The sequence below is a fragment of the Prunus avium genome, chromosome 7, assembly GCF_965620075.1.
Source record: "Prunus avium chromosome 7, drPruAviu1.hap1.1, whole genome shotgun sequence".
In the NCBI taxonomy this organism is placed as follows: Eukaryota; Viridiplantae; Streptophyta; class Magnoliopsida; order Rosales; family Rosaceae; genus Prunus; species Prunus avium.
In genome coordinates, this window is record NC_142290.1 from 36,473,898 (window position 1) to 36,499,096 (window position 25,199).

Genomic DNA, 25,199 nt, shown 5'->3' on the forward strand with positions numbered 1-25,199 from the left:
CCTTTCTCAATATTTGACACATGTTCGTTGGCATAAGTATAGTTAACTATTTGCTTTGTATTTATGTAATTATGATTATATTCATGAACACGTGTTAAGTGTTAAAAAAGATGATAATGATACACCTTGAATTAAAATAGTGAGCAAAAATGCTCCGAATAAATTCAGATAACGTGGCTTACTTTCAGCACCAGCTAACCTTCATAGGCAATATGTACTTAGTTATGATAAATAATCAATCGATATAATGATGAGCATTTGAATTTGACATCACTTTCACCGTGAATAATAGACATAATTAGTTGAATATTTTTTGTTTTTGGCCGGGTAAAAATGGTGTTTTTCGAAGCAGCAGGCATTAGACAATGGCGTGGAAAATTTGGGTTGCTACAGTACAGCTCCCATGAGAGAGATCGGGGGTGGACCCAGCCAGCCTGACAAGGTTGACAGGATTGAATAAGAGCACCTACTCTGAACACGTGGCCATCTATATACTCTGAACACGTGGCCATCTATTTCTTTCCCAAATGAATCTTTCACCGTACACGGCATATACCTTTATGTGTACCCAAGAAACAGTATTGATAGTTTCCGTTGAAGAAAGCAAGAAACCCTGCGATATATTCTATTATTATTTTTTCTTCTCCTCGAAGGATATTATTGGGGCAATAAATTGGATCCTTTTTCGCCACCTGAATTGTCTAGCCTATTACAATATACATGTTTTCATGTTTTCATGATGAAAATGCTAAGAAAACATTGTCTACTTGTCTACTTGATGAAGAAAAGCATAATTTGGTACCCATCTTGCTAGCTAGCTAGCTTTTCCTTCTTTTCAACCCCAAACAAATGCTTTTCCTTTCACGATCGACTTCCACCTAACCTGCTTGGAAATTCACTTGTGCCACACAATATTGATTTGCGTGCATGTCCTGGCATATAATTATTATGTTAAATATGATATATAATAGAATGTGTAGCATGTAGGGCGGTGGATTTTGAGTCGTTGTTGTTGATGTGTGCGAGATTCGTTTTGAGAAATGTGCATATAAGGATTGATAGTTTTACTTTTGCATATGTATGGTAAATGATTTTTAACTGTTAATGCATACAATTAAAAGCCGATAATTATTCACGTGCACACGTTGGTATTGTCTTTATCATTTGCTCATATCAAATAGTGATAATTTAATGGAAACTAAAAATGTGGAACATGTTAGGGTTAGTGATTTAGTTATCAACGCTGTCTAATTAGTGGTGCAAATTGGGCATGTTTGTTAGCCGAGTGAAAATGATTGGACGGAGCCGACATTGGATGATCACCAGTAGCTTCTAGAACTATTAAGCCATAATCAATTTTTGTGGTGATGAACGAGCCACCGTTCTTAATCCCACGCACTCAGCTACATACAACTTTGCACTTAACCAAAAAAAGGCTGCATGTAACTTTGGAAAAGGAAAATGAAAAAAAATCTTCTTTTTATGGTCTTCAGTGAAATTACTTTGGGGTTGGGTCACGAACGAAACCTCCTCCAGGGCTTTTCAAGACTTTAAATCCCACCAATGAGCAGTGGCCACGAAGGAATCCTAGTACTCATGGTTGTCTAATTTGAAGGCTTCTTATATTATATATTGATCATGCATGCAATATTTTGTTATTTATTTATTTAATTTATTTTGGGTGGGTGATTGCGGTGGGGGTAAATATATCATATTCATGGGGCATGTTTGAAATTTCTATTTTCCAGCCTAGAATTTAAGTTTAAATTGTAATGGATGTAAGCTTGCATAAGCTGTCAACAAATATCAGGCAAAACTAGCTGCGCCTCTGTTTTTTTTTTTCCCCTTTCTCTGATTAAATTTGTTTTCATATATACAGAAGTGTTCGCATGATAGAGTAATTGAAGACATATGTTTTTTATTTGCTTCTCATTCATTGCACCTTTCCCGGAAAGAAAAACAAAAGGGTTAACAAAAGAGTTTGAAAGCTGACAACCTCATGATTTCAAAATGAAGCGGGTTAAATTTACTTTAAGGATGAATTGTTAATTTTGGATTGAGCTAAACCCTAAACCTACATACTAACTACAGGGAAAAAAAAATTAAGCCCAGGTTAGACAACCGATGGGACCGTCAGACAAAGTATTAATCAATTTGATTTTTTAGCTTAAGATAATTAATTTAATTAAGCACCTTCATTTGGTGGTATCCTTTCTGTTTTTCTAATTAATTTATACTAAAATTAATATAGGAAAGACAACCAAACAAAGCAGTCAACATCAGTAGGGCAGTGCATGTTTTTCCTTTTTCTTTCAATAAATCATTTAGGCAACTCACTTTCTGTCTTTACTTCGAGTGGAAGAAGTGCAGAACAAAGTGTGTGTTTTATTCAAATGAAGCACTTTATGTGGGGACTTTACGAATTAGGATTGGTTTGAAGATTGAAGTGCTTTTAGGTTTCGAGGGTCCCTAATTTCGTGCTGTGTGCTACATCCTATGCGAGGGATTGATTTGAATTTGTATCATTTTATAAGTGTCTGATACATCGCGTCTACGATATAAATTCAATTGGTGGACAAATACTCTTCCTCGAAGTATATTTTCCCATTGACTGGGTTAACTGAACAATCAAAAACCAACTTGTCTTATGATGTTTACATGCAATTAATTAAAGATAATATATATGATCAAAGTCAAGAACTTACGTATATATATGTATTATTAGGCCAACAATTATATAGAGAGTGATCAACACGGCAGAGACATACACTAATAATTCAGTGATGAGATATTAGCAGTTTCCAAACTTGGGAAGACGAAGAAAGAGACTAATGACGACATTAAAATTGATTAAGAGCTTGACAAGTTGGTCAGAAAGTCGATCATTCTATAATATCTAGCTATAGCTAGAAGATGCATTAATAGTGTAGTAGCTAGGGCATACAAACATAAGCCCTACAAAGTGCCACTCATTTCTTTGCTTCCACATCCATCCACACCACACCTACTTTGATCATTTTCCTTCACAATTAATTAATTAATTAATTACGCATATATATATATATATATATTTGAGTGTCCTACATTATTGGTGTGGTCCGGCAAAAGACAGGTTAAACAGGGATCGATGGATGTAATTTTCATGGAAATGTCCTTGTTTTAAAAGTCGTCTGTGGGCAAACTCTGTTTGCTTAATCATTCATAAAGGTCAGCTGGCTACCTAGCTGGCTTTTAATTAGAACTCATCTAGCTTTTGGGACTTTGCCATCGTCGACCAGTTCCAGTCCTCTATGCATGAGATGCTTGATGTTCAATTGATTTCATGGTGGGCTCTGTTGCATGTATTGACCTTTAACAGCTACCATGTGGCCTAAAGTTTGCTTGGTGCTGTTTTTGCGGCCTCAAACGTCCATCTCGGCATTTATTTACAGACCCAAACCTTATCTTCAAGTACATATGATTAGGAAGCTAGCTAGTGTTGATCCATATCGATCCACCAATCGATCTTATATTTCATGCAACCACTCTACAAATAGATCATTTTTTAGGAAAAGAATATGTATCTTGGAGTACATGTAATGTATTTTCTTAGGAATAGAATGTGATGACTGCATGCATATCATGAATCCCAAGCAAGGTTCATTTATATGTAACTGATGACTTCAAGCGATTGTTTTATCTAACATATGAAGTTTTGATCAATATAGTTATTGATGCCTAAAAATGGATGATTATTTTTGGGTCCAATTTAAAGATGTTGCGTCACCTTCGTTCTTTTGGACTTTTCGGCAGATGAGGACGATCTGCAAGACCTTGGGGCACCGGTGTGGTATCTGCCGAAGGCTCTCCGATGCTTAAGTTAGCTTGATGACGAAGTAGATAGCAATTTGGACAAAGTAAAGGTTAAGTAGTTGAATGTAACAGTTACCTTGTTTTGGGGACTTGTGCCCTAATATAAATATCTTGGGAGGTATGAACTTCTAGTGATATTTCGATGTGGGACATTTAGGGTTTACCTGAGAGGATGCCATGCGTCCTTTGTCCAGCCTGGTTTAGCAAGCGCTTTCTTTAGACGGATCGGCAAGTTGGGTTGTCGAAGGCTCACCCTGTCGATGGTTTGTTTTTGGGTTGAGTTGTCAAAGGCTCACACCTCGTTGTTTTGACTGGGCTCTGTAAGTTCCTTTGTAGGTCCTATGTTCCACGTATCGCGAAATAATTGGCCGGTCAGATATGGCATAAACAATAGCTATAGAAGAAATTAATTAGTAGGCGTTTAGTTAACTCTATCTTTATTTATACAAGGATGTAAGTTGGATGGGAAATTTCGATTTTAGTGAAACCAATGTAGAAATTCAAGACTTTAGCATCTATTTCTAATATGATTATTTAATTTCTCAAAATTTGAAAGTTCAACCACCTAAGATCTCTCACTAATTTCTCTAACTTTTCCTAACTCGATCATCAAATTAAGATGAAGAAAATGTACTTTCCCATGATTTGATATGCATAGATCACATGAATTGGAAATTTGGGTTCCAACCGCAACCGATATATGACTATTTCGGGTTATGCTACAACTAATAATTAAGGTCCAAATTTTGGAATTCCTAGTATTGGAGAATGTCGAAAATCTAAATTTTGTGACTGTACACGTGGCGGGGATGCATTGGTCAGAAACGCCCGTCTTCTATTCCCGTAACCAACTGACGAAAGTGGCAAGTCGTTGTTTACGAAGGCGGCAACCAGAGCACAACAATCACGAAAGCTGCCTCATTTTTCCCACCAATCCCAAAATATCCTCACTACTTCGATTTATTTGCGAAAAGCCCATCTCTGAAAGCGTCTGATCTGCCGGTCAGTAGGGATACTTTGGGGTTCACGCCCCAAAAATAACCGCTAGTTCATATTTTTCTCGATCCTTCCTTCCATGCCCAAAAGAACCAAAACTTTGCGAAAGAAGAAGAAAATTTTCAACCGCAGGCGGAGATTGATCCTGGTTTAGGGTTCATTGGACTTTCCATTACTGATAAGAAGGTAAATTTTTCTCTTTTAAAAAGAAAAATTAAATATTTTCTTGTGAATTTCTTTGCTTTCTTGCTAAATTTCTGAATAATTTATATTTGTATTGAAGCTCTGCTGAAAAGTGATACATAGGAGTATGAGTGTAATCTATTGCTGTTGAAATAGTGGGAAAGAAAGAAATCAAAGTTTTGAATTTGTAAGCACAAATTTTCTTAATACCCTGAAATATTGGATCTTTTGTAAGTTATGAATTTGGACTTTGTTGACTCAGATGATCCAATTTTTCATTCCCTTTTGCTCTATTTTCTCAGGAACCAAACAGAGGGTTTCTGCTGATTTAGTTCTAATATGAAGCCAAAGGAAAATTGTTAGAACAAGTTTGATTTTGAAAAGGGGGGGAAGGATAAAAGTTCTCTGGTTGCAAACCCCTATTGCCGATAGTGGTTTAGGGTTTTTTTTTTCTATTTCTGATGTTGGTAACAAAACCTTATTGCTGATTTTAATTTTGAGTTCTGTCGTTTTTATTTCATATAGTTCCTTTATGTCTCTGCATTATAAACAGTGGAAATCAATTTATGCACATGTCAAGGTCAGTTTTACAATTTTGTTTTTGGTTCCTGAGGTGAGGTCTTTCAATTGATGAAGCAGCTTATCTTTTGAAGCAGTTGTACAGAATTTGATGAATTCCCAGTCTACTTGCCGCAACCAGAGACCCAAAGGGTTGAAGGTAAAGCCAGTCTTTCAGATTGCATTGCTTTTGGCTGTTTGCTTCTGGTTGCTATACCAGATGAAGTACTCACATGACAAGGCCTATAGTGGAAGTGCAGAGAACAAGGTTAGTGAAGAACACGGTTCTGATATTTTGGGGCGCAAAGGGAATGCAGGGTGGTCAAAAGATGGCGGTATATCTGGATCAGAAGATGTAAATCTTGTGGAAGGAAGTACAAAGAAAGAAGATGGAGGTGTTGGAGATGATACGTTAGGTGAAACTGCTGAAGAGAATAATGAAGCAGAATCTAACAAAGTAGATGATCATGCTCATGGAAAGCTTGGGAGGCATGAAGGGAATGAAATTGAAAGGGAAACAGAAATGCAGTACAAAGTATTGAACATTACAGATGATAATTCTGATGTTGAAGACAAAGGAAATGATGACCCAGTGGGGCTCAACAAGAACTCTTTGCAAGAAGAAAATTCCCAAGAGAGACATGGAGATACACAGGAAATTATCTCGGATCACGACGGTGAGAAAGATGTGAAGAATATTAGTCATGATGAAGTTGGAGAGGAAAAGGAGCAAAATTCACAAGTTAATCATGATAAGCAAGAAAATGAAAAGGACCGAGAGAAAGAGCCACAGAGATTGAAGGAGTTTAGTACTAACAAGGACATTTCAGTACAACATAGTCAAGGGAAGAGTGACACTCTTCAGGGCCCAGATTCAGTGGTAGATGGAGTCCATGGATTTAATGATGAGAATGGTGTTCCTGTAGATGGCAATGATCTCATAGAATCCGTAGTGACTGGATCAAGTGATGATCATGCAATGGTTCTACATCAGGAAATGAATTCAAGTTCAAACAATCAAAGTGAAACGAAAGAAAACACTGTAAATGAAGAAGTTGCAGCTAAAGAAGGAGCAAATGGCTCTGATTTTGAAGCCAAAAGCAAAAGCTCAGTAGAAGACTCAAAAATCGACATTAAACCAAAGGTGGAAACAAGTTCTGGAATTGGTGTTCATTCAAACACCTCAAGGATCGATAGCGTTTCAGAGACTACACAGGGAAGCAGTTCAGTTTCAGATTCTTAATAGTAAAACAAAGGGTCATTAACATTACAAGTTTTTTTCCACACGCCGAAGAAGTAAAAAGAAAAAAAAAAAGAAAGTGACTTGAGGCAGTAACATTCCTTGCTGAATGACATTGTACAATCTAATTCCGAATTGTTTTTGCAAGTTGTTGACCTACAAAATGAGAATGGGCCGTAGTTTTGTACAATCTGGTCCCATGAATTATTGAACTTACTTTTGAAATTGTCCTGTAAGTCTTGGTTTTTTTTTTTGAAAGGTTTCTTACAAGGTCTCAATGGGAAACAGGGGGCTCCTTGTTACAAGGTTCCAACTTACAAGAGATATCTCATTGTCATTGTAGGAGCTGGCAACCACTAGCAATGGGTTTTGTGTGTCATGGTGTAAACTATTATAGTACTACTGCAGGACTGATATATACAAATTGAAAATGATGTTTTGGTCCCCTTCCATGATCTTCAACTTCTACCACATGTTAGATGTTAGGACATCCTTGCAAAAGGAGAAAGGAAAAAACAAAAACATTCATTGTTAGCTTTCTTTCTTGTGTGTTGTGGCTTGGAGACTTCAGAGTTCTTGCAAACCAGAATGGCGAATGAGAAACAATTGAAATGGGAAGGCAAGGCTAGCGCAGAGCTAAATGGCCCAGAAGCAGAACAAGTGTGGCCTCTTTTGGAGGACTTCTTTGGCCTGCACAAGTGGTTCCCAACTCTAACAACTTGCCTTGGTGTTGAAGGCATATCAGGGCAACCCGGTTGTGTGCGCTACTGCGCTGGGTTCAAGACTCCAGTTGAACATAAAAGAGAGCAAGACCAAGACCAAGAGAAGGTGAATTGGACCAAGCAGAAGCTGCTTTCTATAGACCCAGCACAACTGATATTTAGCTATTCTATTATAGATGGGAATGTTGGGTTCAACTCATACATTTCAACTGTGCAAGTGGTTCCAAAGGAAGGTGGCTGCAGCATTGTGTGGAAGTATGAAGTTGAACCAGTGGAGGGGTGGAAAATGGAGGATCTGGACATGTTTATTGGCACAGGCTTGCAAGTCATGGCTAGCAGAATGGAAGCCTCTCTCCAACTCCAAGTTGGGCCACTGGAACCATAGAGTGATAACTTGTCTTGGTGTCCTTTGTTGGTTTGACTTTATTTCTCTTGGGTCAGCATTAATATTGTTGCAGAAAAGGTGTTATGTGTGTTTTGCTGTGTCTGTTTTCTTCTTCTTCTTTTTTATTTATTTATTTAAGTTTTCGTATGTAGTGCAAAATTTAAAGATATATGTATGTATGTTGATCCATCAACTATGTAAAATCGTGCAATAAAATTTATTTCCTTTTGATATCTTTGGATAGGAAATAGAATAGAAGAAAACATGTGGGTGTGGCTTGTGTTGTTTATAAATTATAATTTCCTATTATGTCTGAATCAAAATTTTCTTTTTAAATTTTCACAATTTCTAAGCCATTATATTCAATCGAAGTGGGAAAACAGAGAATTGGAAGACTTACCGAAGACAAAGGTTAATGAAGAAGTGGGTTTGTATTAATATGGGATAAGAGTGGAAGAAAGTGTGTTAGCTCCCATCAGTCCCAGTGCTTCTCAATAGTGTTGGTAATATCAAGTTTATTGCAGCTTCTATGTGACTTACCAAATTGCCGGTTGTAATTTGGAGGAAGTAAACCAAATGTCTGTATGAAAACAGAAGGAAAAAACACTCCAGCAGTATTTTTCAGCGAATATGTGACAGTTAGGCTTTTTAGCAGCGGTTTTCGTCCTCTAGCAGTGGTTTCTGTACTTTTTTTGACGGTTTATATGCCCCTTGCGTTTTAAACATCTTTAGTCGCGGTAAAAGTCGTCGCTAAGCGTTTCTAAAGACTCCTTTCGCAGCGTTCTTGATAACCGCCGCAAAAAGTTAGAAAATAATTCTAGTCTTCGCCTGTACGGGAAACTGGGAGGCGCAAATGAAAAGATAAAACTAAAAACCTCCTCTTCAATATCTTTTACGTATATAAACATATCACATGATAACATTACTAAACGTTTATTAATTGGATACATGAAAATGCCTGTATGAGATTGAAAAGAAATTCAGTGCAAGTTTCTCATGCCATCCACAGTACAGATGACTCCTTTTTCATCTACCGACATGCCAGCAACTTCTTGCCTGTTATCATTGCTCAATCCTTCTTTGAGATGGTCTCTCTTAGAAATTCCACACCAACAAAAGTCAGAGCTGAAACTGGATTATCCTCAATCCTGGGAACGCTACCTCTGAGCAACCTCCTGTGCATCGTCAGCCATCCTTATGCTACTTTGCATATAACAGCCATTGTACCTAAAGTTCACAACAAACATTAGATGGAAACTGTAAAATCGTTCTTCTATCACATCTAACTTTCATCCCATGAGTAAATGTGAGGCCTATATCAAATATATTAGGTCGAAAGGAAAGCTCAGTTTGAAATAACAATCAACGCAAACTTTACCAAAGTACATATCTTCTGACTATAGCCCATCAATCATGTACCCAAGATTTAAAATATTCTGTTATCTGGCTATGAGATTCAACCAAAATGGTGGGAAAAGGTGCATTGGTAAAACAACTATAGCATTGTAAAATCCCCTCAATAATCACAAAGGATAAATGGTGTTTGTGTTTGTGGACCAAGGAGGTCAGCATTCACATACACAACAGCTGAAAAAATACGAATGCCAAGCCTTGCTTGGATAACATTAAGTACTCTAACAACACAACATGATGCATGCAATAATTTTTTTTTTCCTACACTAACAACTAAAAGTTATATGAAAGTAATAATAATAAAAATTAAAAACCACATATGGAACTGATACCTCAAGGTTGATCCCTGTACTTGCAATCTTGTTTTGATCACATCGAAGGCACTGGTAAGATATTCGCACTAATGCCTGACCAATTCAAAGCAAGTATAAATTACCCTACAGAAAATGCTGAATGCAATTATACAAGACTTAAACCAGCACCAAGTAGGACAAAGTTTAAGCAAGGTACATACCACTAGACAATCCTCCTAGTATGAGTCCCTCAACAGAACTATCAATATGGAAATTGGGATTGCCTGTGGATTTTTACTTCCCAAACTGCTGCAAAGTTTCAAGCCTTCATAATAACCTGCATACCAGAAATAAGAACCAGAGCTAATTAAGTTAAAAGCAACGGAATAATGACAACTAAATCATTTAGAGGCCAAAATCCTAACTGCCTATCATTTGCCAATCATAAAAGAAAGTATGTCTGAACTACTGTACTCATGGTGAAAACTCAAACTAAGTTAACTTCTCTTTTCTTATAAGAAACAGAGCTCTTATTAATGAAAATAGTGTTACAAGGACGATAAACAAGATGTCCATCTAAATACTGTTAGCATCCTCAATCTCAAACGCAATTTACAATAAGATCAAACTAAGAATTCAGTGGTCAAGACTCTTAATTGCCTGATCTCCATCATAATGAAAATAGGGAGAAGAGGGAAGGAGGAGGAAGGAACACCATACATTTGGATACCAGGCTTCATAGGTAAGCTATGCCTTTAGCAAGAAAATAAAATGCCATATCCAATGCCTGAAATTTTACTTTCTTACATACAATTTATATGAAGTTAAATGCCATCCATATGATTGCATACCAAAAAAATTGAGCTTTATTACCCATTAGTCATGAATGTTACATCTACAACATCTTTACTCTATACCTGACTTGCACAAAGAATAACTTGCTCTAAATACGTGTCTTTACAGTGCCAACCAGATGCATCATTCCTTCCCCACATGCCCCAGCAGTAGCTCCCCACGGAAACTCCTTCCAAACTACATTGACAGATTAAAAAGTCAATTACCAACTTCCCACTTCCACAGATATTTGAAAATTCTACTAATCAAAACATTACAACCGAATAACCAAACAAATTTTTTATACACATTGTCATATACAATTATACATTCACTAAATATCAAAATCCTTGAGTTCTTCTATTTCCCACCAATATTTTTTCATAATTAAACAGAATATTTCCTTTGATTTCTAACGCTGGCTGAGTTAGTTTCTTTATTACTGAAAATTTGAAAAATAAAAATTGGGTTTTAAGTTGCTTCAAATTCCAAACATGTGTAGTTAAACCCATCTTTAAAAGTCAATAGTTGCATTGAGCTAGAAGATTGAAGTTTTAATCTTTTATAAGTGTAACTGCTTGATGTCTTCCAATGATCCTAATATGTCAGAATCAAAATTTTCTTTTTACTTTTTAAAAATTCTCGCTGTTTCTAGGTGATAAGATTCCTATAATCGAAATAATTAAAGTGGGAAAATAGAGAATTGGAAGGCTTACCAAAGGAAAAAGATAATGAAAGCTTTGATTTTTGATATGCCATGTAATTTCGGAAAAGCAGTCGCAGAGGGATTTTGATTTCGCCGTCGAATCGTCGATGACACTCCTCTCCCTTTCTGTCTCTCCCGACCAAGTCGTCGATTGGGCCTGTGCCTCAGGAGACGAGTTTGGGGTGTGGCTCTTCGGACTTTGGCTCTGTTGGGCTTTGTTGCTAATCCTTTTCATTGAATGAAATTTCAGATGACAAAAAATAAAAATAAAAATGAATAATTACGATGTGTTTGGTGATGTTGTTATTTCTTGAGGACCCAAAGTAGAAAAACAAGGCAACTGGGTTTACTTAAGTGGAAAATAGTATTGACTTGCATAACAATGATCTCAATGGTATATTAATAGTGTGTGTAAGAAACTCCCTTATTCTGATAATTTAAACTATTGCTTATATATATATATATATATATATTTAAAGTTTAGCAAAGCAAACCATAAAGTAAAATTTTGAAACATTTTTAAATGAACAACCAAAATTGGGCTATGGGGAGAGCATCAATCATGCCAAACTCATCAAATCGGCGGATCAGAATTATAGTAAACGGGTTGGTTTGATTTTGACCATAAAAAAAAACCTATTGGTTCAGTTGCTATTTTGGGCCATGTTTGTTTAAATCATGTTCAAGGAAGAAATGAAATTTTTTTTTTTTACTAAGTTGAAGGTAGAAGATGGATTATTCATGAAGAAAATTTATCCTGTTTAATCCCCACAAAATGGTAGGATAACAAAACCTTATAACTAATCCCTTCTAATCCCCCCAACATGGAAAGTTATTCACCCCTACCTTCATATCCTTCTTTAATATACCTTAGATTTAGTGACTTTTTCAATCCAATCCAATACACACCAAACATGGCCTTAATGTATTGTAAACTGGCCTAAATTGAACCAAACTAGTCATTTATATTTTATTTTACACTTGTAGTCCTTTTATTAGATAATTACTAATTCAAGAATCGAAAATGAAAAGGACCAAGAAAAAGAGCCACATAGAGTCGAGGAGTTCGTACTAACTAACAAGGACATTTCAGTAGAACATAGTAGGAAGACTGACACTCTTCATGTCCAGATTAAGTGGTAGATTGAGTCCATGGTTTTGATTATGAGAATGGTGTTTCTGTAGATGGCAATGATCTCAGTCGGGTCGACCACAATTTCCCAAGTATAGAGTCCATAGTGACTGGATCAAGCGGTGATCATGCAATGGTTGTACATCAGGAAATGAGTTCAAGTTCAAACAATCAAACTAAAACGAACGAAAACACTGTAAATGAAGAAGTTGCATCCAAAGAAGGAACAAATGGTGCCGATTTTGAAGCTAAAAGCAAAATCTCAATAGAAGAGTAAAAAATGGCCTTTAAACCTATGGTGGAAACAAGTTCTGGAATTGGTGTTTACACAGGCACCTCAAGGATCGATAGCATTTCAGAAACTACACAGGGAGGGAGTTCAGTTGCAGATTCATAATAATAATAATAAAGGGTCATTTTTTTAATTAACTTAACAAGTATTTTCACACGCAGAAGAAGTAGTAGCATTTCTTTTGGTCAATGAAATTGTACAATCTAATTACGAATTGTTTTGCAAGTTGTTGACATGTTCTTTGCCTACAACATGAGAACGGGCGATAGTTTTGTTGTCGACTCTCTTGCAGGAAAAAAGGATATATGTACATTAAAACTCACTTTTCAAATTGTCACAAAAATCTTGGTACAAATCTATATGCAGATACACAGCTTTATATAAACCCTCCTTGCAAAGGAAAAACACACATTGTTAGCTTTCTTTCTTGTGAGCAATTTGTTTTGTGGTCTTGGAGACTTGGAGTTCTTGCTAACCAGAAAGGCAAATGAAAAACAATTGAAATGTGAAGGCAAGGGGCAAGGCTAGCGAAGAGCTAATAAGCTAACTGTCACTCTTTTTTTAAGGCATTCAAAGTTTAGAGAAATTAGTAAGTGGAGCCACAAGAACACTAAGCAGATGCGCTTCCTAGAGAAGCAGTCGGGCCCTGTTACAACTTTCTTACAAAGATTAATAGAAGGAAACACGAGTGCACAAAAGAAAATACCTCAAAAACAATCATGGCCTTTCTATATCCTTTCCTTCCATGCTCTTCCCAGGAAAATGTAAACTCTTCCTGCAAGTTACAAGCATTCATCAAATGCCAGTGCCAGCTAAAAATATTCAAATCGCATTAGCATGGCTCTTCATTGGTCAAGTTCATTTGCATAAGGAATTACAAATTTTTCAGCAAACTTCGGTTCAGTATACTTGCAGATTGTGCTCAAGTTAGGTATTTTCCCCAGTAGATTTCTCTTTTCCAGGTTCTCTATAACTTGTAGTCGTGGTTTCAGCCTGTGCTCAACGCTACAAATAAGCAATTCTGGGTGACTAACTAGAAATGAGATATCAACCTTGCCAGAGCTAAGCAGCATCTCTATTGCCTCCTTAATCTTCTTCTCAGATGTAGCAAACACCTGGGGAGCCCTCCTAAACACCACCAAGATATCATTTTCCGAAAACCCCAAACTCTGGAAGAGCTTCACCTTCAGTTCCCAGGTCTCCAAAGTCATCGAACTCATGATCCGAATAGCATATAGGAACATCCTGGACTTCCTATCAAAACCCATTTCATCAACCCTTTTAACAAAACCCATAATGCTCTCCTGCTTATGCAGAAAGAATCTCGGAAAAAGAAAAATGTATTTGACAATCTGCGACGAACTTATACCCAAACTCTTTAAAACCTCAATATTGGGCATCAATGTCTTCTCCAAGTCATATTTGAGATACCAAGCAGATAACTTTAAAACCTTAAGCACACCTGCATTAGAACCCAGAATGTTCTTCAACACTAAAATAGCAGGGCCAAGCCCTTTATCGGCACTCCGCCTTAAAATCCAGGGGTCTGAGGATATAAGATCGGCGATGTCGGAGTCTGAAAAGCCAGAGTCTTGCAAAATCTTGATTTTGGGTTTGATGGCCGTGTCAAGATTGGCACGAAGAATCCTCGGGACCCTTTTAACCACTTCCTCCAGATGGGTTTTGGAGAAACCGCTTTCCTTGAGAAATGAAAGCACCGAATCCGATTCTGCAGTACTTTGAAGAAAAGCAATGGCTGATGAGGCTTTTAAAGCGGCTTCTGGGGAAAACTGGTGCTGGTTGATTAGATATTCAGCTACTGCTACTTTGGGCTTTGATTTTGAGTTTGACCTTTTGGGATTGGAGGAAGAGTAAAACAAGAGAGAGATTGAGTGGTAAAGAGGAGGCCTGTGAAGCTGGACCGAGCTTCTCAGAGAGAATGAGAGTGACATTAGCCTTTTCTTCATCTGGGTTATCATATTTTTCAGGGTTTTGGTTGGTGAGCTTTTAGCAGTGATTTCTAAATGAAAATTGAATACAGAGAAATTGGTTTTGAAATATGAACTTGCCTGTGATTATGAATTGGGGGACTCAATTGCAGAATGAACAACTTCCAGGAAAGAACTGGTCATCCAAGCTCTGTGCTCTGTACCCTCAGGTCTGCTTGCTTTGGGATGTAACATTTTAAAGTTATGTAAGTTGACGCCCAAATCCCGCTCGTTAGGGTTTTTCAACCCTAAGGCCCCCTCTTTTTGGGGGTTGCAAACAATCCAAATTCATTTAAACACCAATAATGGGAAGCAGACAAACTGAGAAAACAAAAGCCAAAAAGGCTAGGAACAAATAAAGCACCACAAACACAGGGAAGATTAGACTATACAGTCTAGTATAATAATCTTCCCCATCACAATTGCTTAATGGGAAAGGAGGTTCGGAGATGGGAAATCAATCCCATATTTGGCAAGTCAAAACTTGAAAAATAGTTGATTGGCACATGGGAAAATAGGGGGGGAATGTAACCCTCCACCTCCCTCGGGTTTTATTTTCCCTTCTCATGGGAAACTTTGGAAAAATAGGCATTAAATACACATTTGTCATGACCATTTTGTCCTCATTAATAATTTAGAATTACAATATAGCATTAAATGCATTTGTCTATATTTGATTTCATAATGGATATAATTGGAAAATTAAACAAACTTTGTTTTTCAGTCCTATACAAACCAAACATGAGAAAAGAAATAAAGTGGTATTTCCTGATTACCTGCATTATCAAACATGATAAAGGAATCTTCCATTTCCCGTCATTTGAGAAAAGATATGAAAAATTATTTCCCATCAAATATTTTATGTGAACCAAACGGGACCTAAGGATTTATTGTCTTATCAAGTAATGGAAACCATTTGAAAACAAAAACAAAAAAACAAAAAACCATGAACTCAAGTTTATTGCAAAATGTGGGAGTTCTAGCTCTTGTAGCTCAAACATTAGAACTAGTGGTTTGTCAAAAATCTGAACACATTGCATTGGTGGTACTACATGTGTGAGTTTCAATTTATTTTATATATTTAAGAAAAATTCAATTGAATTTATTTCAATAACTAAAAATACGAAATCCTGCTAACGGCTCTAGCCTAGTGGAAAAAGGCATTGAGTTGCATACCAAAGATCTCAAGTTCGAATTCCCACGACATCATAGTTGTGTGTGAGAAATCCCCCTTCGCTGTAGTTTAGACTATTGCTTGTACTAAAAAAAACAAAATGCTTTCAACTACTTGACAAAATTGTTTTTTTTTCCTATATGTGTAATTTCCATTTGATAGGTTTGAATAGAAGAAAACGTGTGATTAGGCTTCCATGGTGGCTTGTGTTGTTTATAATTCCCTAATATGTCATAATCAAAATTTATTTTTATATCTTTTTAAATTCTCATTATTTATGTGCCATAATATCCAATTGAATTGGGAAAACAGAGAATTGGAAGTCTTACCAAAGATAAGGTTAATGAATTGGTGGGTTTGTGGTAAAATGGGACAAGAGTTGAAGAAAGTTTGTGAGCTCCCATGAATTCTATTCCTTCTCAATGATTGAAGTGTTACATTAGTGCAATAAGAATAAGTTTATTGCAGCTTCTATGTGACTTACCAAATTGCCGGTGGTATTAAGGGAAGTGAAACAAACATCTATAAGAAAACAGAAAGAAAAAGCACAGCGAATATGTTACAGTTATGCTTTTTAGTTCCGGTTTTTAACCTTTAGCTGCGGTTCATGTACTTTTTTTTACGTTAAATTTCTTTAGCCGCGCAGAAAACCGTCGCTAACTGCAGCTATAGAACCCTTTTACAGCGGATAGATTTAACCGTTGCTAAAGGTCGGAAAATAATTCAAATCTTCCTTCTATTTGGAACTCTTGGATTTTGGGAGGCGCAAAAGATAAAATAGCTCCTTTCAACACATCTAACTTTCAGCTGATGATTATGCTGTAACATAAAATATTTATCCCTCTTTGCATGATTGACTGATGAAGAAAGTGGAGACTCGTATTAATGGATGTAATAGTGCAAATTAATTATGAATTTTTACAATTTGTGTCAGAGCCAAGCAAATTACAATTATAAACATTATAGTTCAAGTTAATCATACAATAAGTTTTTTCTCAACATCATGATACAACTACCCGTACAAGTATGGCCGCTATTAGCACTTGTGTCACTTCATGCCCTCTGTATGTGAATTCCTACAAAACTGAGGTCAGTTTCTACAATATGCAGACTGGATGTGGTGCCCGAACAAACAGCAGAGTCTCACGAACTAGGCTATTCATACACCTTCGAAAGCACAAGCAGACCACTACTCGGGGCCAAATCTTCTCAGCCGCTGAAATTCAAAAACAAGTAACTTCTCATTTGTAGATCTACACGTCGTCATCTTCATCTGGTACATGTAACTTCTCAATAGCAGCCTGTTGGAACATAAAGAGATGATAAGGGATGAGCAGAACAAAATTCTTTTGCTCCCTAGGAGCAAGATACAACTGAAAGAATAAGAAGTATGCCCAAATTACCTTAATAGTAGCAACATCGGTTGCTGACGGCTTCAAATCCAAGGCAAAACCAAAATGAAGCATTGCTTTCTCATGCATGTTACGTCGCTTATAGATCTTACCCATCAACGCATACACGCTGCTTTCACGAGGAGAATATTCTTTAACCTCCTCTAAAACTGCTAAAGCTTCATCAAATCTTTCTAAACTCATTAGTATGTTAGCCTTCTGATACATGGGAAGCGGATTCTTCTTATCTGCTATAATAGCCTTGTCCATTATCACTAACGCTTCTTCACTTCTCTGTCATATGATTTAAACACATTCCAGATAATTGTAATTAAAAAAATAGATTATTATAAATAAACCCAATCCTAGACATGTATTTATAAAAAAACCCACACACTATTTAAACATAGAAACACACCCAAAATCAACCCCAAAATCAACAATTGTATATTTTTTGAGTGTGTTTATAAATGGGTTTTGAGTGTGTGTAATGATGGGTAATGATGGGTTTTGGGTGTGTTTATAAAGTGTTTTGGGTGTAGGGTTTTTTTATAATTTCAACCCCCATTTTGGGTGTTTTAGTGAAACTCCCTTAAAAAAAGGTTAGTAAATAAACAAACTTCCTGAAGTGATAATGTTAAAATGGATATAGGGAATGTGACCTTTAAAGCATGCAATGCTTGGCCAAGGTAAGTCATAATAATAGAAGAACGAGGATTTATTTGGAAAGCCGTCCGGAAGTGATGCTCGGCGAACTCAAACTTCTCTTGGCGATGATATACCATTCCAAGCCCATACCAGGAGTTATAATGCCTTGCATCAACACGAAGTGCACTCTGATAGCTCTTTATTCCATTCTCAAAATCCTCTAGAGCTACATATCTGCAGATAAGGATAATTGAAGACAATATCAGCCATCAAAATCAGAAGCCACATCCAGGAGAATTTCAATTTTACGGATTAAGTGATTAAAGGAAGAAAACGGCTGTCTCATACTCGTGACCACAAAGGGTATGTGCATATGTGAATCTTGAATTAAGTTGAACAGCTCGCTGGAAATTCTTGAGAGCAGTTTCATGGTCTTTCTGCAAGCTATAACAATTTCCCATCGCAACCCTGCAATCCCATTCAATAAGAAAGATGCAAGGAACAATGATCGACATGTTGAAACGACAACTGAGATTAGAATGCCATGTATTAAACTGTGATATAGCTACCAAGATTGAGGAGCTAAGCGGTCGGTTGCTATCAGTTCCTGAGCCAGGTAACTTAACTTCATGTCTTCCTTCACATGCTGCAAAGAGTAAGAATAATTTTCAGGGAAGCAATTAAACATTAAGCACCTAGAAAACTAACAAACACATGGATAAAGATTAAGAAACCTATTTCTAGAGAAAAGAAAATCAGGGTTTGCAGAACAAAAACAAGGCCATCTGTAGGTACAGAGAAAAAACTACAGAGTGTAACAATGAATGAAGCACAAGCTTCATTCAGAATGACTGGCCGGAGTAAACCGACCATGTAATATATACGATAAATCGTCTTAAACACGACCTCTTTCTAACCATAGTGCGAATATTGTTTTATTTGAGGATAGATAATACATCTCAGCAGAATTAGCAGGAGTAACCCCACAGGCCATGTTATGTATAATGATAGTATCCTCTGGAGATAAGAAAAAACTATTTTCAATTTTGAGATACATCATTATGGGGACTCACATAGAGAACTGTGGAATATATATCCATTCCTTCTAAACTGTAAGGTGATGCTTGACGGGCAAGACTGAAGGCCCGATCAGCTTCTGCATATTCTAGCAGTTCACAATAAGCTTTTCCAACCTGCAGTTGAGGAATGCCAAAATAGTCAATTATATGCAGGTATTAAAATGTCTAGGGAAAAACCGTTAAGGGAGCAGTTGCAAGGAATGTGAGTTGGTCTGCATGGAAATATTGAGAACAAAGGTTTAGGTATCTACAAATCATGGAAGAATAAATGAAGCGGAACAAACAAGAGAATGAATTAAGTCCAGATAAATTCATCACCGTTCTTATTTCTGGAGGGTTTTTATTTGTAAATTAGCATAAAAGACCAAACTATCAAAGATGAGATGAACATGCGATGAGAAATTAATTAGGTTCTGAACTGATGACAATGAGATATCCAAAAAATAGAAAGATTTGTAAGAATGAAGTGAAAACAACCTTTCTTTATCAGGTCTAATGTGAACATATTATTTTCTAGTAGTGTTCCAAACTAGCTAACTAACTTATATAGACCTCCACCAAACGAATGTATCTCCTGCAATATCCCTAAATTGTGGAAGACTAGCAACAGAAATGGTTGAATGGAATCTGTACTCGGTATAAGTATTATCCAGTGCTGCATACAAGGTCATCAGAGCAGGAGACGATATAGAAATCAAGCCAAGAAGTTTTAGACAACTACCTGGGAAAGTACCCAGCCTGTGTTGTAATGCTTGTATGGAAGTTTGAGATAGACATCCAGTGCATCCTGTGCAACACAGTCAATATTAGATAATTAAATACAACCTCAATTGAGGAAAAGAATATCACACTCAATAACCAAGTAGTACCTGACATCTGTACAAGCAGGAAAGTCTATAGCCCTCCCCAAGGGTTCTTAAAAGGCTCAATATTTCTGAAGCACCAGTGACAACTCTTGAAACATTCATAATACCCCCACTACCCGACAAGGTTGCTCCTTCTTGTTCAAGATATCTGTTATCACTAGAGGGAGTAAAACCAGAAGCTACTGCTGCAGTATTTGAACGGGAATCATCGAATGTCTCATTGCGCATCCCTAAATAGAACCCAAATTTAAATTTCACAAGTATCAGCTGAAAAGCTATTGGACAGAGCAAACATCGAGGAATCAACAGTATCATAGAGCGGAAAATAACGTATTCCTAGTAGAGGAAACATTACTGAACTTAGATGAGCAAAGCAACTGAACACACTTAAATCACTATCATGCAAATTTGTTGGTTCTCTATTAATAGAAAAGAGAAGATGCATCACCTTCATCAATATTTTCATTGGCCCATGGCTGTCCCTTACGATTTGCCAAGGAACGTGCCACAGAGCTCAGCTTGGAACTTCCAAGATATTTAGATGAATTGATAGTTCCATTTCCGGCTGTCATTGAGGCACTTGGATTAGTGTTAGCCCCCGCTTCGGCAGCAAGTCTATTGCTCCGTCGGTTGCCAGAATCAAAAGACAACCTGCTTGAAATCTGAAAGGGGAAGACAAATCATCTCAACAATTCATTGACCTCAATATGTCCAGGAAAACAAATGAAAATTCCACCAAATAATATACAGAGTTACTCAAGTGCAGAAATTCCAATTGCTATATCCACGATGGAGATATAAAACTACAATAATGCAACCAAATCAATGAACCAAAGGCAACAGCAACAAGAAATAAATAACCTCAGTGTAAGCCCACACTAAACCTCTAAAACAATGAAGGCATAAAAGTTTGGAACTACTGAGTAAGTGCTAACAAGCAACGATAAATAGAAAAATGGTCCCAAAGGACAAACTTACACAACAGCCCCTATGCAAGCTTTGAAGAAGTCAGATTGAGTCAAAGACATTAAATTGAATATCATGATAACATGTGTGTTAAAAGAAATAAAGACTCCCTATGCATAAATTTCCCTCCAAGAAAACCAACAGGCCGCAGAAATCAGCAGTTTCACGACAAATTCCATGTTCAGTTCAGTTCATAAGCATGGTCCACAAATCTGAAGAAAAAAGTGTAAAGGCACATGCAATTTACACAACAATGAACTACCTTACATACACTCAGATAATTAATTTATGTTAGCAACAAGGAAAAGTATGAAAGCAGTGGCATGAAGAATTATATCAATTGAAAGCAAGTTTATTTAAATTATGGATAAGTGGCCCTGTACCTTCCGCAGTTTTCCTTCATCAACAAACTTTCTTCTAGGGGCTTGAATGGTAGAGTTTACAGTTGACCTCGGAGAGCTATCAGTACCTGTGCTCATATTTGGGCCATTTGGCTGTACCATTCTACACAAAGCTGGTGGAGCAACACCTGACAACTGCAAACAGGGGCAGTAAGAGCAGAGGTGACACAAAAAGAAAAGGATTTAGCTGATTTTGTGTGTATATTTTGATTTTGACAAATACCAGTTTCAATGTTTTATTTCGGGTACAACTAAGTCTTATATAACTGAGTGATTATGCCCTAAACACTCTCGCATTGAATTTTTTAAGTTTGAGACCTTAATTTTAGAGACACAGGTGTTTTATACATAACAGTAGCCAGCGGAATCGGATTTTCAAAGGTCTACATTTTTTTTACATTAAGGAGTCAAATGAGTTTTTCAGGAGTCTTGGTTAGCAATGTGCTTCTTAGGTAGCTATCTTAATGGGGAACCTTCACCATAGAGGAAGAGAACAATTTGTCTATGAGTTGTAACATAGGGATCACACATTGATAATGAATTTTTTGTTGCTACCCAGAATCCACTTAATCCAATTCACAGACAAAGCTTTGAAACTGGAGCCACCCCACCGAACCCTACAATTTTTGAGAGGCAGGAAAAACTAGCAAATAGCTAGATAGGTACCTTTGGGGTTTCGAACCTCAGACCACATGAAAGCAAACCATGGGCCTGACCGTTCCAACTAACCCCGTGTTGGTACATTGATAATGAAATTTTGAAAGAAAGGCAACTACTCTCTCCATCCATCCCTTCACAATATTTCCCCTTTTCTGAACCCCAAGTTCTGTCTGATGCCCTAAAGTCCTCAATAACCTCCCAAGCGCTCACAGTCATAAAATTACCTGCTGTGCAGAATTTCAGTAGCCAATGTTCCTCATAGCCAGCCTCTCCTCCTTCCATTTAATCCAATATTCGAACCATACTTTGATTTACATACCATAATTCTTCTCTTACAACCCTAAGTCCTTAAGCCACAACTTTATAAATCCTAAAGCCCATCGCATATCCATTTGTAGGCAATATTTGCACCTATCCTACGTCAGATGGCCTACTTTGGAATAATGACACAAACTTAAGTGTAAATTACCAAACGTTTTCTTTCAAAACAAAACCTAATTGAAGAGGTCTTCACCCATAATTGCAAACCAAAACAGATATCATATTATTCAAAACCATGAGGAATATTGGGCAGCGGAAGAAAGGAAAGAGATGCAGCAATAAATGCAGGACTACTAGAACAAAAGTGGAGGAGATAACTTATATATACCTGCATGGGCATTGGTGAAGGAGTGTTATAGAAAGACAGGCTAGAACTGCCATTCATAGGATGGCCAGAAGCTCCTCCCAAAATAACATGAGAATTTCCAGACACATCTCTTATGTTATTTCCTTGCATGTGCTTGAATTGTCTCTGACTAACATCTTCCGAGCTAAAGTTCCTAGCAGAAACTAAATTACAGTCCTCATTTAAGGTAAGTAAACTTTGAGAAGCTAATCCATGATGTAGATACTGCTTTTGTATGGAAAGAGAAGCAGCTTCACCAAAAACTACAGCTGCTTCTTCAGCGGAACCTGGAACAATGGAAATACAAAGCCTTAACTTAAATATGTATTGAAAGAGAAGCCCTGACTTATTCTCCAACTTGCAAATCAAGAGAAGGCTTGACTTTAGGATAAATATCCAGCTAGAATTTTCCCATTTCAGGGTACATGGTTACATGCATCCAGATTGATATCTTAGCAAAATGATCAGTTGTTAGACAAAGAGGCATAATGATTAACGCAAAAGTGCTGGAATAAAAAGAATATGAAGTCATGTGTGTAACATTGTCCAGACCTAGCACGCACAGTTCTTCATATGCAGCCCACATAGAAGGATCTATAGTCAAAGCCTGTTTGAAGTGATGGATGGCACTTTTCCTCCTATCAGTATACCTAGAATAAAACCAATTATAAACAATAATATCATGAGAGGCATGCATCACGTACATATAATGTTATACAAGAACAGAAAATTGACATAATCATACAATCCAGGCACGAAATAACTATAAGATGCAAAAAACAGAGATAATGAAGTAGTTGCAGGATGATAAGCTACAAATTCCTTAGAATGGTAACAAACCTAAGTTAATACAACACAGCAAAGTCCTCTATTCTATCCCAAGAGACATGCAACCAGAGAGACGGAGGAACAACTTAGAAGAGGACACGAATCTGAAGAATTTCACAAGCACCACCTAAAGTTTACCTGACATTACTAGGACGAACTACATGCACGCCTATCATACCCCAAAAGATATTTCTAGGAGGTACAACAACACTACCACTACTGTTCACCTCTCACAATTGAGTACAGCTTCATAAAATCATAGGATTCTGTCAAAATACATCCCGTACTGGAATGCTCTTTTGCCTGACATCTTACTGAGATGGAACCCAATAAAGTGGTCCTTTAGAAAGTAATTTTAGCCATCATCACAAGAAAGTCTCTTTCAAGAAACTTATAAAGTAGATATGCCTTTGGCTACATCCGCAGAAGCTCCAGAAGAAAGAAGACAAACCTGTAAATAAGCCCCAGAAGGTAATGACCAGCTGCACCATTTGGAACCTGCAAAAATAATTAAGAGCAAGTCATCTGCTGTTTCGATCACATGATAATGTCTAAAGGGTATATGAGGTTCATTTCAATTCCTGTAGAAAACAATGAAACCCTGAAGAACATTGTGTTATATGAAGTCAGACTTCAACAAGTAATAATGTAAATTTTAATTTAGACATAATGCTCCAAACAATTTGATTCTGATACCTCTGCACTAGGCTCATTAACAGTACATAATGCTGCTTCTGCTTCACTAAGAAGATCCATCTGAAAGCATGATATTGCAAACAAGTAGCGGGATTGAGCCACTTGTGTTCCTTCATAAAAATCAACAGAAAGAAGAGGAGAGGTCCATGTGATGAGAAACGCTAACTAAAAACCTTAATTAAAAAGAAAGAAAGAACCTACAAAAATAAAAATATACTCAAACAGTATATGAACTATGACATTGCCTACCCTTTAAAATATGATAAGCAGCATAAGCTTGATTGCTTTGCAAGTAACAGCCAGCTAACAATTGTAAATTTGTCTGCAATGGAACAACTTGTCAATCAGTCCATAAACAATTAACAAACTGAAAAAACAGCTCTACCCATTCAACCAGAAAATAAAAACACCACCAACACAACTTCTTCCAATAGACAGTTCTAAATTTTAGAACGGGTACATTTCCCGTCAACTTTCGAAAGTGGCATAACCAATCTGATTAATTCTATCAAAAAAGTGGCACAGTGGAAAGTAAACCACATTAAGAAACCCCATTTTCAAAATACCCACAGCTTCATGCTTCATTGCAAAAAGAATATTACCAAAAACAATTCGCAGTCCAGAGCTCCAATAATTTAAAGCTAATAGCAAAGCAAAGGCAACTAATTCAACTACATAATTACTTATCCTCAAAGAAAAACATTTTATTCCAGAAAAAGAATAATGTGAACCCTGGGTAAATATAAATGTTTGGGAGATTCTAAACCCTTAAAACCCTAGATTTCAAATACAGAACACTGAATTACTCAGGTATAAGTAAAATCTTAACGAAGTCGTTGGTTAAGTAACACGAAGCATCGATCATGATGATAAAAGCGGTAATGTTCCCCAGGGTCGCCGTGAAGCACTAGCAGAAGAGAAAATTTCATTTCGAATTTTCCATCTTCGTTTTTCCTTTCCTGGGATTTCTCGGTAACCAAACAAACAGGCAATAAAAGAAAAAGAGTAAAGAGAAGGTGGAGAAAGGTACCTCGGATGGGTACTCGGCACAGAGTCTTTCGCAGAGGAAAATGGCGTTTCGGTACATGAAATCGCGAAGACTGTGTTGAACACAGTCTCTGAGTATGGCTTCCATGGCTGCTTTGATTTGGTGAGAGGGAGAGAGAAAGAGAGATGAAGAGGGGTTTTGGTTTAGTTTTGGGTTTCAAAATCAGGGCGGCACGTGTGAT

General features: G+C 36.9%; 4 protein-coding genes and 1 long non-coding RNA gene across 12 annotated transcripts; 2 read left to right on the top strand and 3 right to left on the bottom strand.

The window, feature by feature from the left end:
• Positions 1 to 4,585: 4,585 nt before the first annotated feature.
• On the top strand, positions 4,586 to 7,054 carry LOC110751059 (uncharacterized). Of its 7 annotated transcripts, XM_088243962.1 has the most exons (4): positions 4,586 to 5,034; positions 5,132 to 5,218; positions 5,334 to 5,611; positions 5,688 to 7,054. In XM_088243962.1, the coding sequence occupies exon 4, from the start codon at positions 5,702 to 5,704 to the stop codon at positions 6,830 to 6,832; it is 1,131 nt and encodes a 376-aa protein (XP_088100088.1). In that variant the 5' UTR covers positions 4,586 to 5,034; positions 5,132 to 5,218; positions 5,334 to 5,611; positions 5,688 to 5,701; the 3' UTR covers positions 6,833 to 7,054. The 7 variants fall into 7 exon arrangements, with proteins under 7 accessions (XP_088100088.1, XP_021807169.1, XP_088100091.1 ...); XM_021951477.2 differs by lacking the exon at positions 5,334 to 5,611 and having other exon boundaries at positions 5,671 to 7,054; XM_088243965.1 differs by lacking the exon at positions 5,334 to 5,611.
• Positions 7,055 to 7,278: 224 nt separating this feature from the next.
• On the top strand, positions 7,279 to 8,169 carry LOC110751060 (lachrymatory-factor synthase). The gene has a single exon (XM_021951479.2). It carries the CDS (start codon positions 7,418 to 7,420, stop codon positions 7,934 to 7,936), a length of 519 nt encoding a protein of 172 aa, XP_021807171.2. The 5' UTR covers positions 7,279 to 7,417; the 3' UTR covers positions 7,937 to 8,169.
• A 629-nt stretch (positions 8,170 to 8,798) lies between these two features.
• LOC110751105 (uncharacterized) lies at positions 8,799 to 11,454 on the bottom strand. The gene is made up of 5 exons (XR_002525825.2): positions 11,193 to 11,454; positions 10,560 to 10,674; positions 9,864 to 9,979; positions 9,682 to 9,756; positions 8,799 to 9,163 (listed from the first exon to the last, which is right to left on the bottom strand). It is a non-coding gene; the product is annotated as an uncharacterized LOC110751105 (long non-coding RNA).
• Positions 11,455 to 13,142: 1,688 nt separating this feature from the next.
• LOC110751143 (uncharacterized) lies at positions 13,143 to 15,000 on the bottom strand. Of its 2 annotated transcripts, XM_021951576.2 has the most exons (2): positions 14,676 to 15,000; positions 13,143 to 14,573 (listed from the first exon to the last, which is right to left on the bottom strand). In XM_021951576.2, the coding sequence occupies exon 2, from the start codon at positions 14,571 to 14,573 to the stop codon at positions 13,452 to 13,454; it is 1,122 nt and encodes a 373-aa protein (XP_021807268.1). In that variant the 5' UTR covers positions 14,676 to 15,000; the 3' UTR covers positions 13,143 to 13,451. The 2 variants fall into 2 exon arrangements, with proteins under 2 accessions (XP_021807268.1, XP_088100085.1); XM_088243959.1 differs by having other exon boundaries at positions 13,143 to 14,997.
• A 1,629-nt stretch (positions 15,001 to 16,629) lies between these two features.
• HBT (CDC27 family protein) lies at positions 16,630 to 25,189 on the bottom strand. Its single transcript, XM_021951432.2, has 16 exons — positions 25,001 to 25,189; positions 24,220 to 24,292; positions 23,971 to 24,080; positions 23,726 to 23,772; positions 22,999 to 23,096; positions 22,429 to 22,733; positions 21,102 to 21,254; positions 20,201 to 20,414; positions 19,756 to 19,982; positions 19,608 to 19,673; positions 18,881 to 19,000; positions 18,377 to 18,453; positions 18,156 to 18,275; positions 17,822 to 18,041; positions 17,172 to 17,453; positions 16,630 to 17,069 (listed from the first exon to the last, which is right to left on the bottom strand). The coding sequence occupies exons 1-16, from the start codon at positions 25,103 to 25,105 to the stop codon at positions 17,022 to 17,024; spliced, it is 2,265 nt and encodes a 754-aa protein (XP_021807124.2). The 5' UTR covers positions 25,106 to 25,189; the 3' UTR covers positions 16,630 to 17,021.
• Positions 25,190 to 25,199: the final 10 nt, after the last annotated feature.